Source organism: Globicephala melas, chromosome 15 (assembly GCF_963455315.2).
Source record: "Globicephala melas chromosome 15, mGloMel1.2, whole genome shotgun sequence".
NCBI lineage: Eukaryota > Metazoa > Chordata > Mammalia > Artiodactyla > Delphinidae > Globicephala > Globicephala melas.
The window spans coordinates 5,757,802-5,772,781 of record NC_083328.1 but is presented as its reverse complement, the minus strand read 5'-3'; the positions used below and the strand labels follow the sequence as shown (position 1 = coordinate 5,772,781).

Sequence of the window (14,980 nt, the reverse complement as noted above, 5' to 3'; positions counted from 1 at the left end):
GGAGCCAGTGCACCCTCGGGCCCTCAGAGGGAGTGTTTTCTGTATTTATTCATTAACCGGTAAGCACTGAGACTCCACCGCAGACTGGGTACTTGGGATACAATGTGGGCAAAGCAACGTGTCCCCTGCCCCCTTCACCCCCCCTCCCCCCCATGCAAAGGAGTCCTCAGCCTGACGAGGTCCAGACATTAATCGTAACTGCACAAGTGACCACACCGCTGGTAGATGCTGCCAAGGGCCCTCGTTCCTGTGCGGACGTGTGATAGTGGCCCGGCCTTGGGGGCCAGGGGACAGGAGAGCCTCGTACCCTCACAATTTAGAAAACACAAGTGGATTCTCCACGCTGCAGCAGTCAGCACCAGCAAAATTAGGTTCTGAGAAGCATTCTAGGGGGTCTCGTCAGGTTTCTGGGTGGAATTGGGATTTTTTTCAGCAGCCAAAAGTAAATAATTACAAAAGCCACGATGCGCCCTTGGGCCCCAGAACAGAATCATTCCTCCAGCCTCTTCCCATCGCTGTGCTCCTCAGGTGATCTCGACTCCGTCTGGGATGAGGGATGCAGAAAATCCCGGCCTTCCTGATAGCGCGCTTGCACTGGTACTGCCTCTCCATGGGAAATGCTTTTCCTTTCCAGGTTGTTCCAAGTTTCTTCCTTGATCTTCTCAATATTGATTCTAGGAACCATCTTTCTTCTGGCGAATGTCACTTCTGTTTGCCCTTGAAAACACGAATTCCGTTTCCTGACTAGGGGTTTAGGCTTTCCGTCCCCCTTTTCAGGGAGACTCTTCCTACTTCCTCATTCATATTTGTCCTAAATTCAAATCAAACTACTTCCATTTTCTCTTCTCTACCTTTTCCTTTTTAGTCTCGCGATATCTCAAGAGTCAGTATCCTGAACTGTTTTACTTTATGGTTGCTCCCGTGCACAGCTGGGGTTACAGGTTCCTAGGCACGCACGTGAATAGCTGGGTTAGGTTTGGTCTGGTTAGGAGTTCGCTGTCCTCTGCATTTCCCGTGGTTATCAAGTCTTTGTGTAGCTCCTTTGATTAACATGATGCTACAGAGGGAAGAGCTGAGAAGCCCTGCTTTTCTGCCTCCAGTCTGATCTCACATTGTTTCAGCTGAGTCTTCCTCGTGTCTGAGTGGCTCACACCTGTCGTGTAGGGCTGAGGAGAGATGTCAGTTACATGTGTGTTACACATACGTGTGTGTCTGTGTCCCTTATGTTGGTCGATGGGAATCAGTCTGTGCTCATCTCCTCAGTGTTTGGCTCTGAACCTTTTCCTTTCTCTCCCTCTTCTGCCTGTGTAGTTAGCTCTTCCCTGACCACTTCCAGAACATACCTCGTGCTCTGTACCTTGTCCACAGCTCGGTCAGGATGTTTGCTTGTATTTTAATCACTTCCTGTCTAGACAGTGGCAGGTCCTTGGCATTTATGAAAACAATTCTTCGTAAATCCAAACTCCAAAACTTGGGGATAAATCAAAGCACCAGAGTTGGGAAATTCTGCCTTCCTAGTAAAGAGGCTTCGTAAGATTTGGTGTCTGTCTCATCTCTTCTGGTAGTTCCTTCCTGTTCTTTTTTTTCTTCCTGTTCTTTTGAGTTGGATACACAGCTTTGTGTTGGTGTAATCATTTTGTGTGTATTTTCACAATTTTCTCGGACAGATGATTTGCATTTGTGCTTATTATCCTTTTCGTATTTTCTCAATTCTGTCTTTTCTGTTTGAAGGAGTAAGAAATTCCAGAGTAAAACTTGGGGCAGCTATCTTAATAAGATTCGTCCATTTAAAGGAGTTTTGAGTAGAGAGAATAAAAGGCTACACCGTGTTGTACAGACCCCCACACCCGGGCTTATCCCAGTCTGGTCGCAGCAGCTGAGCCATACGGGGTCTGCTAAGTGCTTTTTTTGTTTGATTGGTTTTGATTTGGGGCTTTTTTATAATGAAATAATTCAAACATAAAGGAATTCAGAAAAGAATCCATTTTATGTACCCTATCCAGATTTTTAAACTCTTAGAATTAACATTTTAAGATTTTAAACTAGTCCTTTAAATTATAAAAGTGATAACGCTTATGGCAAAAAATAAGAATTCAACAGGACAGAAAATTATGAGGGCAAAAGTCGTTCTTAAATAATCCCTGTCTCCCTAGACTGGGAAATGTTTTCTCCTTATTTAAACATTAATAACATGATACCATCAGAAATCTAAAAACTAGAAAGAAGTGAAAAAAAATTAAAACGCCCAGAATGCGAATTCTCCAGTTAGCTACTGTCAACATGTTAGTATAAATTCTTCCCATCTTTCTTTATGCTCTGCATATATATTTTTTCTGTTTTGTGTATGTGCACACGCATTTTTGACAGCTTTCTGTTGCACTTTTGTTGGTTTTTACCACATTGTTAACATCGTCACCTGAGATCTTGATCTCTGCAAAGTAGCAGAGAAAACCTTAGTTGGGGTGCAAGAAAGCTGACGGACTGCGGAGCACACTGTGCCTCTGAGCTGGTACTGATTCCAGGCAACCACAGTTCTTTCTCAGCTTCAGAGTTACTGGACTTTTGGCCAGAAAATCCATTTCTGACACCACCAGAAGCAATTTTTTTTACTTCATTAAGCTTATGTGCCCAATCGGCACAAATCGCATCCTCTCAGAGCCAGGCAGCCTTACCAGTTTGGGTTTCTAGGACACGGTGAATCAGTCCTTTCGTGAAGATCGGAAATTAGGAAGTTTTAAAATGTCTTGTTGTTGTTTCTAGGGAGTGGCTTTACTTATTGTGCCATGAGATGTTGAATCCATATTATGGACTCTTCCAGTATTCCACGGACAACATTTACATGTTGCAAATCAATCCCGATTCTTCCATCAACCCTGTAAGTATTAATGACTAAAGAGGTCGGAGACTTAGTTGGAGAATTTCTTAAATGGATTTCCAGTTTCAATCTCAATTCTTGGTTGACTCATTGTAGACTTACTCAAAGTCTATGGTAAATAAACATTGCAAGGTAGAGTGAGAACTGGATTAGGATGGATGGTTTCAATCCCGTGTCTTCGGTGGCTGGTATCAGTGAGTATGTCGTGTCAGGGGAACTCTGGCTTGACGGCTGTATTTGTTGATGGTGTCATTCTGAGAAGTGGGTGACGAGGTACATCCTCCTCCCAGTCGAAATGGGAATATTCCCATAATTGGCCTTTTTGGCCACCGGTGCTGATGCTCTTAGCTGCTTGTCAGAGAGATGAGGAAACAGGCGGTGTGTGTGTGTAACTGGTCCGAGGGTGGCCAGCGGGTAAGAGGAGGGCTCTGACGTGGGGCTGCGTCCTGCACGTGGTCCCTGACGAGCAGTCGATGAGACAGGACCTTTTACCAACATGGGAGCTAACTCTCTGAGTATAATTCCAACCTAAAAGTAGAAACAGGAGGTTCCCTGGTTACCAACCAGAACAGCGCTGGTTTTAAGATGGTTCTCTTACTTGGGTTGCTCACAGCTATTTTCCCCTGTGTCCCTGCCTCAACTCCCTTGGGATTTTTTCTCTGCTCCTTTTTTGTGGGATGGGGGAGGGATGGCAGAGGAAGAAGGGGGATTACCTTTTGCCCTTTATTTCCTCGTGGTGCAGTGGGAGGGAGGGGCCGGCGGCAACCTGTGCCAGCACCGGGCGCTGTGTTGAGAAGGGACCAGGGTTGGTTGATTCTCTGCCGTCACCATGTTGATATTCTCAACTTTTGAATAAGGGGTTCTGCATTTTCATTTTGCACTGGGTCCCACAAATTAGGTAGCAATTCTGAGAAGGTGTTTGAACCAAGGGCATAATCTAAGGTATCCTTCAGATGACCTCTCCAAAAGTCATGCGCTAAGTTTGACCTCCTATGTAGCCGTCTTTCGTCTGGTCATGAGTGCAGCCCGTGAGTAACTGATTCAAGAAACCTGGAGAAAGTACAAGATACCCATCTGCCTTGGCCGGTCATTTTTCTCACAAATTCATGTTCTCTGGTGCCCCCTACAGGACCACTTGTCTTATTTCCATTTTGTGGGTCGGATCATGGGTCTGGCTGTGTTCCATGGACACTACATAAACGGGGGTTTCACAGTTCCCTTCTACAAGCAGCTGCTGGGGAAACCCATCCAGCTTTCTGACTTGGAGTCGGTGGACCCGGAACTTCATAAGAGCCTAGTGTGGATTCTGTAAGTACTGACTCAGTTAACTGAAAATGCATCGATCGTCACCCGTCTTAGCGTGCCCCAAATCCATCTGTGTTGTGTAGCGTGCACGTGGGTGTGTATTTGGGGGATGGGTGTGAAATCGGAGAATAGAAAAACTATCAGAAACATAAAAGTAGGTTCAACAACAATACTTAACTGACATTTTCCGCGTAACGTCTGCCCAGTTTCTCATCACATGGACTCGTTTCTTTTGCCGTTTCTTTTGCTGTTTCCTTGACTTAAGTTATGACTGTGAATGTTAATCCCCAGGCCTGGTGGTTGGTTGGTTTGTGACACTCTGGGGTGTCTCCAGCCAAGGAGGTATCCAAAATCACCCTAATATTTAGGTGCCTTTGTTTTAGGATTACCCTAAAACTCTCTTAAAAGCAACAGGTACAGTTACATGGTCACCGTAGGTGTCGGGGGTCCTCGTGAGGACCGATTTCACGGCAATGAGAGGTCCAGGCTCTGGGACCGGGGGACAAGCCGAGGACTCGATCGTGTCCTGTGTTCTGTCCACCTCCTTCCACGTGTCCCAGCTTGAAAGGCAGGTCTGCGGGGGGCCAGGGCCTTCATCCTATAGAGAACCTCCCAGTCTGTGTTTCCAGAAACATGGCAGGTGAAGGAGCCAGTTCTGACTTTCAAGTGCTTCCTTGGACTGATGCCCTTGGAAGGCTGCCTGGAGAAGGCGGCGCCGTGTTTTCTTGGCGAGGCTTCCCTTTGACTCAGTTGCCCCTTCATGCTTCCCTCCTGTCCGCTCAGAGACTCAGGGGACAAAGCAGCCGGCTGGCTCTGTCCCAGGAAGTCACAGGGTGGTGTCACTACTGTCACCCCTCTTCTGCAAAGGAGGAGCCGGTCCCTCTTCCTACCGATTGTTGATTCAATTGTTGATTCCATGTGCTCCCGTGCGGTGGCCGAGGCCTAAGTGACATTCATCTTCTGTCCTAACTTCCCAGAGAGAACGACATCACCCCCGTGCTGGACCACACGTTCTGTGTGGAGCACAACGCTTTCGGGAGGATTCTTCAGCATGAACTGAAACCCAACGGCAGGAATGTCCCTGTCACAGAGGAGAACAAGAAAGAATACGTCCGGTAGGTAATGCTCTGGGGCCCCTGGGGGTTACCGCTGGGACTGGCGGGGCCTGGGACTGTCCTGGGCACGGGGGGGCCATGTTTATGTCGTCAGAGCACTTGGACCAGAGTCATGGTAGCGGCAGAGACTTCCAGAAACCGGCAGGGTCAGCGGTGGGCTCCAGGGTTGACCCGTTAAAGGGGGATTCATGACCCAGAGCCCAAGGGGTAGCTTTCCAGTGACCGCCTGATTGTGGGTGTGAAGGTGGTATAGCCACAGGAGGGAGGAGTAGGCCTCCCTCAAGTTTGGGGCAAGCTTCCTTGAGCTTGGTGTGATGGAAGTCCACCTCTTTATAGTCTGTTTTCCCACCTCTTGAGGCAAATAAATGACGAGTGACTTCCATGGGAAATTTAGACACATGGGCATGTCTGTGCTCAGGCTGTCAGACTGGTGTGTAGTTCTCACTGTGCCCTGTATTTTCTTTTCAAACATATTTTTAAATTATGGCACCTGTAACAGGCCAGGTTACATCCTACTGCTATTTCAAGCGAAGAATCAGAACATCTGATTTATTTTTTATTTTTTATTTTTTTTTTTGCGGTACGCGGGCCTCTCACTGTTGTGGCCTCTCCCGTTGCGGAGCACAGGCTCCGGACGCGCAGGCTCAGCGGCCATGACTCACGGGCCCAGCCGCTCCACGGCATGTGGGATATTCGCGGACTGGGGCATGAACCCGTGTCCCCTGCATCGGCAGGCGGACTCACAACCATTGCGCCACCAGGGAAGCCCCTGATTTAGTTTTAACCTGACTCTTAGGCTGGGTACTGCCCGCCAGTGGGGTTTTCCTCCCCATTAGGGGAGGATGGTGGGCAGGGTTCAGCGGATATCAGAACCAACTAATGGAGAAAAAAAACGACGTTCACGAGCCATTTGATACTGCTTCCGACGTGTGAATTTTTCTTTCAGGTTGTATGTAAATTGGAGGTTTATGAGGGGGATCGAGGCCCAGTTCCTGGCTCTTCAGAAGGGGTTTAATGAACTCATCCCTCAACACTTACTGAAGCCTTTTGACCAGAAGGAGCTGGAGGTGCGTGAGCGCCGGGGGAACCGGGGCGCGTGACGGGTGCTCCTCGGCTGCTCGATCCCCGCAGGCCCAGGGGCCGCCGGGGCTGCAGGAGAGCAGAGGCAGGGCTGGGGGCGGAGCGGGGGGTCGGGGAGGCCTGAGCAGTTGATGCCAAGGCCTGGTGCCCGCCTAGCGGCAGGGATTCCGGGTAACTCTTGCGCCATCCTGCCGGGCGTTGTGCGGCTTGTCCTGTTGGGTGGGCAAGCTCCCCGCAGCACAGCTTCCTAAGCCCCTCCTGGGGGTCACCTCAGATGGAGGAAGTTCTCATGACCAGCTGCTTTGTTTGATTCTGGCTGTTACTAGGCCCAGAACCAAGTATTACTGTCGCTTCTGGTCCCTCTTCATGGGCGTGAACAAAGCCATTCCTGCGCACCCCATCCGCTTCTGGTGCCAAGTAGCCCTTGCCTTTCAGGCTGTTCCCGGCCTTTCTGGCCCCAGGGCGGTGCCAGAGCTGTGGGCCCCGAGGTGCCTCCCTGGGGGGAGCGATGGCTCCGGAGCAGGTCACAGCAACAAGCATGTCCCTGACCTGTTCCCTCCTCCTCAGACTTCAAGCCCCACGCGTCCCCGGGAGGCGGCCCCACTTTACGGGTGGCTCCATGCAGCTGTTGTGGCTGGTCCTTCGGTCCTCCATCCTCCCCAGTGCAGTGCACACACACGCACACGCACACACGCACGCGCTGCTAAGGAAACGTCACATGAGTAGCCACACCAGCGTCCTCGGGGTGGCAGCCGGCCCGGAGGTGCAGACACAGAGCGTGGGCCTCAGGCCCGCTGTGTACGTGTCTGTCGACTTGTCTGAATGCGTGTCCGGTTTGTCGGGACGTGGTTTGTAACGCTCTCCGTGTCCTGGGAGCTGGGCACCCGTCGGTTTGTACGTCGGGGAGGTGACCTGCTTTCACGCCCTCACAGCTGATCATCGGCGGCCTGGACAAGATCGACCTGGACGACTGGAAGTCCAACACGCGGCTGAAGCACTGCGGGGCCGACAGCAACGTGGTCCGGTGGTTTTGGCAGGCGGTGGAGACCTTCGACGAGGAGAGGAGGGCCCGGCTGCTGCAGTTCGTGACGGGCTCCACGCGGGTCCCCCTCCAGGGCTTCAAGGCGCTGCAAGGTGACTGACGTGGTGGTGGGGCTGGTGCTGGGCTGGGGCGCGGGCGGCGGCGGGCAGTCGTCCTGGGGTGTCGCCAGGAGACGACATGGCCTCGGGTCCTTCATGACAGACACTCGGTGCTGCAGGGGTGTTGCCTGGCCAAGGGGCTGGAGAGACCCTCTTCCCTCCACACGAGCCATGGCCTTCCGGTTGCCCTTCTCTCTGCTGCCCCCAGGGCTTGAGGCTCTACTATCCTTTGCCCAAGGTGAAAGAAAACATCTGGAAAGATGTAGGAGGGCATGTCCATCACACAGAGCCCCGCCCACCTCAGACCACCTTTCCCAGGGCCTCTGAGCCACGTGACACAGCAGTGGTGGGTGCCGGCCGGCTGCTGCCCACACAGGGCTGGGTCTGGAAAGACCTGAGCCAGGAAGGCCCAGGGGAGCCGGGGCCTCCGCTTCCCTCCCTCAACAGAATTGGTGACAGAGAGGGGGTACAAAGAGCAAGGCTGTGGGGAAAGAAAGCCATTTAAAAATGCACCATGGGTTAATTTTTGAACTTTCTGACAGCAGCTCTCTAACTGCAGTCCTGAGTCTCTAAGAGCACACCGCTGCCATGTGGGTCACAGCTCCAGGGGTCCTCCCGGGCCCTTGGTTTCCTCATCTGTACAAGGGGCCTGCCTGAGAGGCTCCCCTGTCCAGTTAGGTCCCTGTCCTCTCATGCATCCCTTCCGGCTCTGGCTGGGTCTCTGGCTCACCTGGGTCTGGAGCTGGGGGCTGGAGGAGGAGGGGGTGGGAGGCTGTCCACAACGAGGCTTCTGAGCCTCTGGAGGGGCTCGTGGTCAGCACAGCCAACTGGAAAAGTCCTTGAAGGCCTCTTCAGGGCTCTGTGATTTGTAAAATTAGGGGGTTTTGTCACTTGATAACCCTGACAACCGGCAGGAGTAAGGTGAAGAATCTTAATATTTTAAAACTTAGTGGGAGCAGATAGATTTCACGTGTACGTTCCCTGTAGACGACTCCTCCCTCTTGGAGTGAGAGAAGTTACTTCTCGTCCTAGGGCTTTGGTCCCAGCCTTTGTGTCTTTCTTTTGCCACTGGGCCTCTGCCTGGGGAGGTTTCCTGACTCCATATCCTGCTTGCTAGACATTTCTGTTAAAAAAAAAAAAAAAATCACTGGCGATTGAAAGATTTTGCTTTCAGATAAGCGCCCTGGAGCAGGCTCGTGGTCGGGTGAGAGGAGAGCGGTCCCCGCCTTTGCTCTGCCTTGCTCCTGTGATTTTCTAAAATGTCTGGTGTTAGTCACTTAATGGTCACGGTAGGTGCATCCTGAAAGCAGGCAGAGGCTCGTGTGGCCGTGTGAGCCCCGTGACCTTCTGGCAGGACGGCCGCCTGGCACCAGGGCCTCGGGGTGGCGACAAGGGCCCAGCCTCGGCCTCTGAAGCGTGTTAACTAGAATGCTGTCTTGTAAGGCTCTACAGGCGCCGCAGGGCCGCGGCTGTTCACCATCCACCTGATTGACGCGAACACAGACAACCTGCCCAAGGCCCACACCTGGTAAGGACCAGCGCCCTGGGAGCCTGTCTCCGTGCGTGACTTTTCTGAGCTGTTTTCTTACTTGGACTCTGCAGCGGACAGCACGCACGTGAGGGTCAGCACGAGGCTCTTTCGTGAACCCAGTTTTGTCTGGAGACGTGACTGACGTTGGAGCCGCTCTCCGGCCCCAGTCGTCACCTCGCTGGGTCCTGCCGCACATGTGCGTGCGTGTGTGTGTGTGTGTGTGTGTGTGTGCGCGCGCGCACATGTGCAGTGTCAGGAGGGAACACTGCAGTTTTAAGTTTGGAGCTATTGGTCTCCTCTCAGAACTCTGCGTATGACAGATGCACCTTGTGTATTGAAAAATGTTTCCTCCCTTGATTTTCACTTAAACAATACCCGTAGTGGGTTATTTCCTTTGTGGTTTAAAATCAAATCACTTACATACACTTTGGGAGCCATTTCTTGAGACGAGAGCCACCTCTGGTTCACGAGAGTCAGTTCCAAATGTTGCCGGGATGCATGGTGATGTGATGGGAGGTTCTTGGTTGGGAACCAAGGCTGTGGGTTCCCACGCCGTCCATGACATCAAACTGGGTTTCCATGTCCTTGAGATAGATAGAGGACGCGCCCTCCCTGGGCCCAGGGTCTGCGCCCAGGATGGCCGTCCCGGGGTGGCGCATGCTAACGCACAGGGCTGCTCCCGCGCCAGCAGGCTGTGTTCTCTAATGGTTTAGTGCTTTGAGTAAAACGGACGTGAAGAACGTCCAGTGCTAAGCCCCCTGAGAAGCCTCCACACCGTTTAGCCCGACTCCTTCTTGACAAAAGCCATCCTCAACCACTTAACCTCTAGTAATTCAGGAGGCACTCTGTCCTCTCAGTCAGAATCTTGCAGTTTTTGATTTGTTATGAGGTAATATCGTCTACAAAGGTGTCTTCTGGGCACAGCTTTGGGAATGAACTTCCCTGAGGAAATGCTAACCCGGTCGTTTAATCCTCTATCAGGGATTTGACGTTTTATTATTTTTGAGATACAGTTTCTGTTTTTGCAGGAAATACTCCAGACTGCCCCGTTTTGCTCTCAGATCTAAGTCACAGGGGATTAGATCCACAGGCAGTGAATTGTTAGTGGTGATTTGACTGCAGCCAGCCTGGGCTGCAGTGCTCTGCAAACGTGGTGTTCCTGGGTCTGAGAAATAACTTCTCCCCAAAACAACAGTAAAAACAAGTTGAGAGCTTTGTCCTAATCTAAGCAGTACATACTCACTTGGAAGATCTTATAAGATTTGTTTTGCTGTGTGTTGACTGACTGAAAATCTTTGCCTAAGAAGCAGAAAAGCACCAGAGGAGAGGGGAAAACTCTCCTCCATCTCCCAGAACCAGGTGGATGAGATGCTTTCCCGTCCTCTCTGCTCTGTCCCCACCATGTGTGTGCTTGTGGCCGCAAAGGCTCTGCTGTGGCCTGGCCCTGACCCTGTCCTGGGAGCAGGTCCTCAGGCCAGGCGGCACCAGCAGTGAGTCTCTCACCTTTCTGTCCCGTTCCAGCTTTAACCGGATCGACATTCCACCCTACGAGTCATATGAGAAGCTCTATGAGAAGCTGCTGACAGCAGTGGAGGAGACCTGTGGGTTTGCTGTGGAGTGAAGTGCAGCCCAAGGCAGCAGATGCTAGCTCACGGCCACCAGACCCCAAGCGATGCTCTCTGTGTGCCTCCGCGAAGCCGGCTGAGGCCCTGGAATCCTAGAACACCTGAGGGAAAGGCTTGTCTCCCCTGCTTCTCGTTGGGGGAGCAAAGGGGGCGGGGGGACTTCAGTTGGTGGCTCTCACCCATATTTTCCTCCTGACAGAACCCCCCCACCCCTTCCATCACCCATCCAATAAAACGCAGCCAGGTTTAGCACTGCTTCGGTCACACAGGATATTCTGCTACGGTTGTAACGCTTCTGGTGACAGGCTCACTGCCCTGGGGGCTTTAGAGGAGTCTTGACTCACAGTTATGGAGCTGAGCGGGGCTGCCTGAGGGTTCGGCCCTGGTAGCTGGACTAGCTCTTCTGTCTCCAAGCAGACCTGAGGTTTTCAAGTTCAGCAGCTCAAATTCCAAATTTCACATCCTAGCAGCCTGCTCTGGGTAGCAGATTAATTTCTACCTGAACAATAACCGTATAATATATGCTTATTGGAATTCTGCCACTGCAGGAAGCTGGCATCAAAACTGTGCTTCCCTTTTGGAAAGGTAAGGGAATCGGGGCAGCTTGTGCTGGAGGCCTGGGTATTTATTTCTTTTCAGGGTTTCCTGGTTGAAAAATCTGTTTTGCATAAAGAAAAATGATCTTTCCTTTTAAGAGTCCCTTTAGCCACGTTATCTATCCAGTTTGAAATATTTTCCCAGCGAAAACACCACATAACAGAGCTTATAAACAAGCAGCCCAAACCCAGCTTCAGATGCTCGCAGCCAGGCGCAGGCTGTACTTGGAAGGGCGTCGACTGGGCCACGTGCATGCTAACAAACCGTTTTGTGGAAAGCACTAAACTAATAGAACAAAATTCCATCATTGTAGCTGCTGGCTTGGTGCAAACTAGCTTGAAAGGGAGCGAGAGAACGGATAACCTCCATGACCTAAATCCACCCCAGGTTACTCGTTTACAAGAAGTAGGTCGTGGATGGAAACCTGAAGGCAGAGAGGGGCCACTCCACCGTGACACGTTCAGCCCACTTCCCCAACGTCTGATGGTGACACTAACAACTGCTGCTCCATTCACTTGTCCAGATATGAGCAAGGCCAAAGCAAGCCTTGACCCTAGGTTTCTACCAGCATTTTCCAATTTGCACAGAAGATCAAAAAGTATTTTAACAAAGTGGTTTGATTTCAGCTAAAGTTCAGCAGAAAAACAGCAGTGGCAGCAGGTTCTCCCGTATGGTGGTGGTTTTTGTTTGTTTGGGGGCGAGTGCAGGGTCATTCATTAGCAAGACCTTTCACTGTTGAAGTTTTGTTGTAAGGTTCCGAGTTCAGTGCTGGGATCCAGCTGCGGGTCTGAGGTGGGTTTGGAAGGAGCTTTCTGGCCGACTGTCCCGTCTGTTCTTTCTGTTCCTAACGCCTGTGGACGGTGCTAGGTTTGGAGGCGCACTTACTTACCCCCTGCACCTTGCTGTGGTTCTTCGGCTCGACCGGGAAGCAGCCAGTGGTCTGACGTTTGGCAGGCCGGAGTTCGCTGGCTGGAGGTTCCAGGAGCGAGAGAAAGCCGTGCTTCTGGGTGACTTGCTGAGGTTCTAGAATAGGAAGGATGCCTTGGCTGCAGAAGGAGAATGTAATCCGTTCAGAACGTCCAGGATGGACTGCGGGCTGAGTCTCTCCGAAGTCCCGCCTTGCCCGTTGGGCTTCTCCTGTGTCTCGTTCACCACGACACCTTCTGGCGTCCCGGAAGCTGGCTGCCGTGGGTCCTCCTCTGGAGGAATGAGGAAATGAATGATACAGACAGACCCCCACCACCACCACTCTCACCCGCCAGACAGGTCTCCTCTGTAACACGGACCTAAACCGCAAGGAGGAGACTGCCATCCGGGAACTGAGGCCCTCGAGACTGAGGGGGGAAGGCCCACCCAGTTATCCTGTGGTGTCGGCCAAAATCCGCAGGAAGTTAGGAAGGAAACAAGGGTCTAGTGGTTGGAAAGACTTGGAAGCAGGAGTGTGCCATTTGCCTCCTTTAAAGCTGCCTTCCTGCTGATGGCGGGTGCTGGGGGTGGGATGGGTAGTGCCCCTGCCGGCCCCAGGCCACCCTCACGTGTCAGGTGTCACCTCGGCAAGCTCCAGAGGCTCACGTCCTGGCTCCTCCACGGGCTGCTGGGGAAAGTCGACTTACCTGCCCGCAAAGCCTGGGTCTCCGCTTTCGTACTGGGACGCGGGCACCTCACCAGCTGCGTGGGTTGTTGTGGAGCCTGGCACAGCAGAACCTTCCGGAGCCCCAGGTCACTCCTGCCAAACAGGGCTGTCGGTGGCACTGCTCCTAGAACCGTAACTGTCCACAGTGGGTTGGGCCTTTGGAACACTCCCCACCCCCCGACCACCCCCACCAAAGAATAGTGAGGCAAGCCGTGGGTTTTGGGGTCTGCGGGAGCCTCCCCATCTGTCGCCCTTCTCGGGAACCCCAGCGACCCACCTGGTCCCCTCAGCTCTCTGCCCAGATGCTTCAGGGCCCGACTTCCAGGCTTGCCTCACCAGCGGTCATCAGCCGACCCTCAGGGATGTAGCAAACCACCGCTCTGCCAGTGCTGTGGGGAGAACGGAGGGGCCCCGGGGTGACTGACAGTGGGCGGAGCTCTCCTGACTCCCGCAGGGAGAAGCGCCTGGAACTGCGGCCCCAGAGCTTGCCGGGCCGCGTGGTCCAAATGCAGGTCAGGTGGTCCTCCGATCGGAGCTGTCCGAGAAAACGCCCCTCCGCCCCCGTCCGCAGCCAGGTGTGTGCTGCACGGCAGCCTTCCCAAAACATAGTATGAATTTTAAAAATTTGTTTATTTTTGTTTCTCAACCACTTTATAATGTATTTTTTAATTTATTTTGTAATGTCTTGTTTTTAAGTATTGCTGCTATCCTTGTTATCCTTCCCACTGTTTTTATTGCTGATTTATTTTGTGAAAGTTGTACACTAAATGTTCTGTTTTATGTCAAAATCAGAAGTATTTAAAGAAATACTAGTTCTATTTAATGTGGTTATAGAACCAGCTGGAAACACAAAACAAACAGTGATTGTACAGCAGGCTGGACCCCGGCGGTCAGGTTCATTTTGTTACATATGCAATAAACTCACAACTTTACGTTTCTGGCGCCTGTTATTTGGTGTGGAACAGCTGGGGGTTTTTTTGTTTTTTTTTTTTTACATCCCATAAGACAGGAAGTCAGCGGTCTGGCAAGGGTCTTCTAAAGAAAAGGGGCAAACTTACAGTCAGAATTGTAGGAGAGATTGATAACACTTTGGAAAACAGTGGAGGGTCCTCAAAAAACTAAAAATAGAGCAATCCCACTCCTGGGCATATACCTGAAGAAAAGCAAAAACACCAATTTGAAAAGACACATGCACCCCCATGTTCATAGCAGCATTATTTACAATAGCCAAGATATGGAAGCGACCTAACTGTCCACCAGCAGACAGACGAATGGATAAAGAAGATGTGGTACATATATATATAAAATATACATATATATAATGGAATACTGCTCAGCCATAAAAAACCAAACTTTTGTGCCACAACTGCCGAGCCTGTGCCCCACAACTACTGAAGCCCTCATGCCTAGAGCCCATGCTCCGCAACAAGAGAAGCCACCGCAATGAGACGCCCGCGCACTGCAACGAAGAGGAGACCCCACTCGCCACAACTAGAGAAAGCCTGCACACAGCAACGAAGACCCAATGCAGCCAAAAATAAAATTAAAAAATAAAAAAGAATGCATAGTCTAGTGCAAAAGTAATAATGATGTATTGTGGAGTTAATATCATATGTAGAAATAAAACATGTAACAACAGCACCAAGGATGAGGGGTAGAAATGGAAGTCTACAGTTGTAAGATTCTTACATTATAGGTGAAATAGAATATTTGAAGGTAGACAGGTAGGTTCAAGATGAATATAGTAACTAGATAATTCACTAAAAAGAATACATGTTATGCAAAAATATAAAAAAGAATAACATAACTAGGTTGTGTTGCACACAACTGTTTTATCATATTACAATTATGAGGCATAGGGGTAAAAACAGTCCTGAATTTTATTTGGTGGTGTTTTATTTAAGCTTTTTTATCTATACATATACATGATATAGGCCCACACTTTTTTGGGGGGGGGACTCTTCATTAGATTTTGGAATTAAATATAAGCTACAGGTGAAAAATATCTTACACTATTTTAGTGATAAGGAATCTCTTATAGCCATGAGATGTTTAGACTAGTATTTCCCAAACTTTTCT

The 14,980-nt window shown here is 50.8% G+C and overlaps 1 protein-coding gene across 3 annotated transcripts in view; it reads left to right on the top strand.

The window, feature by feature from the left end:
- SMURF1 (SMAD specific E3 ubiquitin protein ligase 1) overlaps positions 1-13,837 on the top strand; it is a 101,797-nt gene extending 87,960 nt beyond the window's left edge. For 2 of the 3 annotated variants that reach the window (XM_060284296.2, XM_030846010.3), the window contains 7 exons: positions 2,761-2,875; positions 4,005-4,183; positions 5,158-5,295; positions 6,242-6,362; positions 7,308-7,509; positions 8,959-9,043; positions 10,568-13,837. In XM_060284296.2, the coding sequence (XP_060140279.1) occupies positions 2,761-2,875; positions 4,005-4,183; positions 5,158-5,295; positions 6,242-6,362; positions 7,308-7,509; positions 8,959-9,043; positions 10,568-10,667 (940 nt within the window). In that variant the 3' untranslated portion in view covers positions 10,668-13,837. The remainder of the gene's footprint in view (positions 1-2,760; positions 2,876-4,004; positions 4,184-5,157; positions 5,296-6,241; positions 6,363-7,307; positions 7,510-8,958; positions 9,044-10,567) is intronic. The other variant, XM_030846011.3, reaches the window with a different exon arrangement.
- The last annotated feature ends 1,143 nt before the right edge of the window (positions 13,838-14,980 follow it).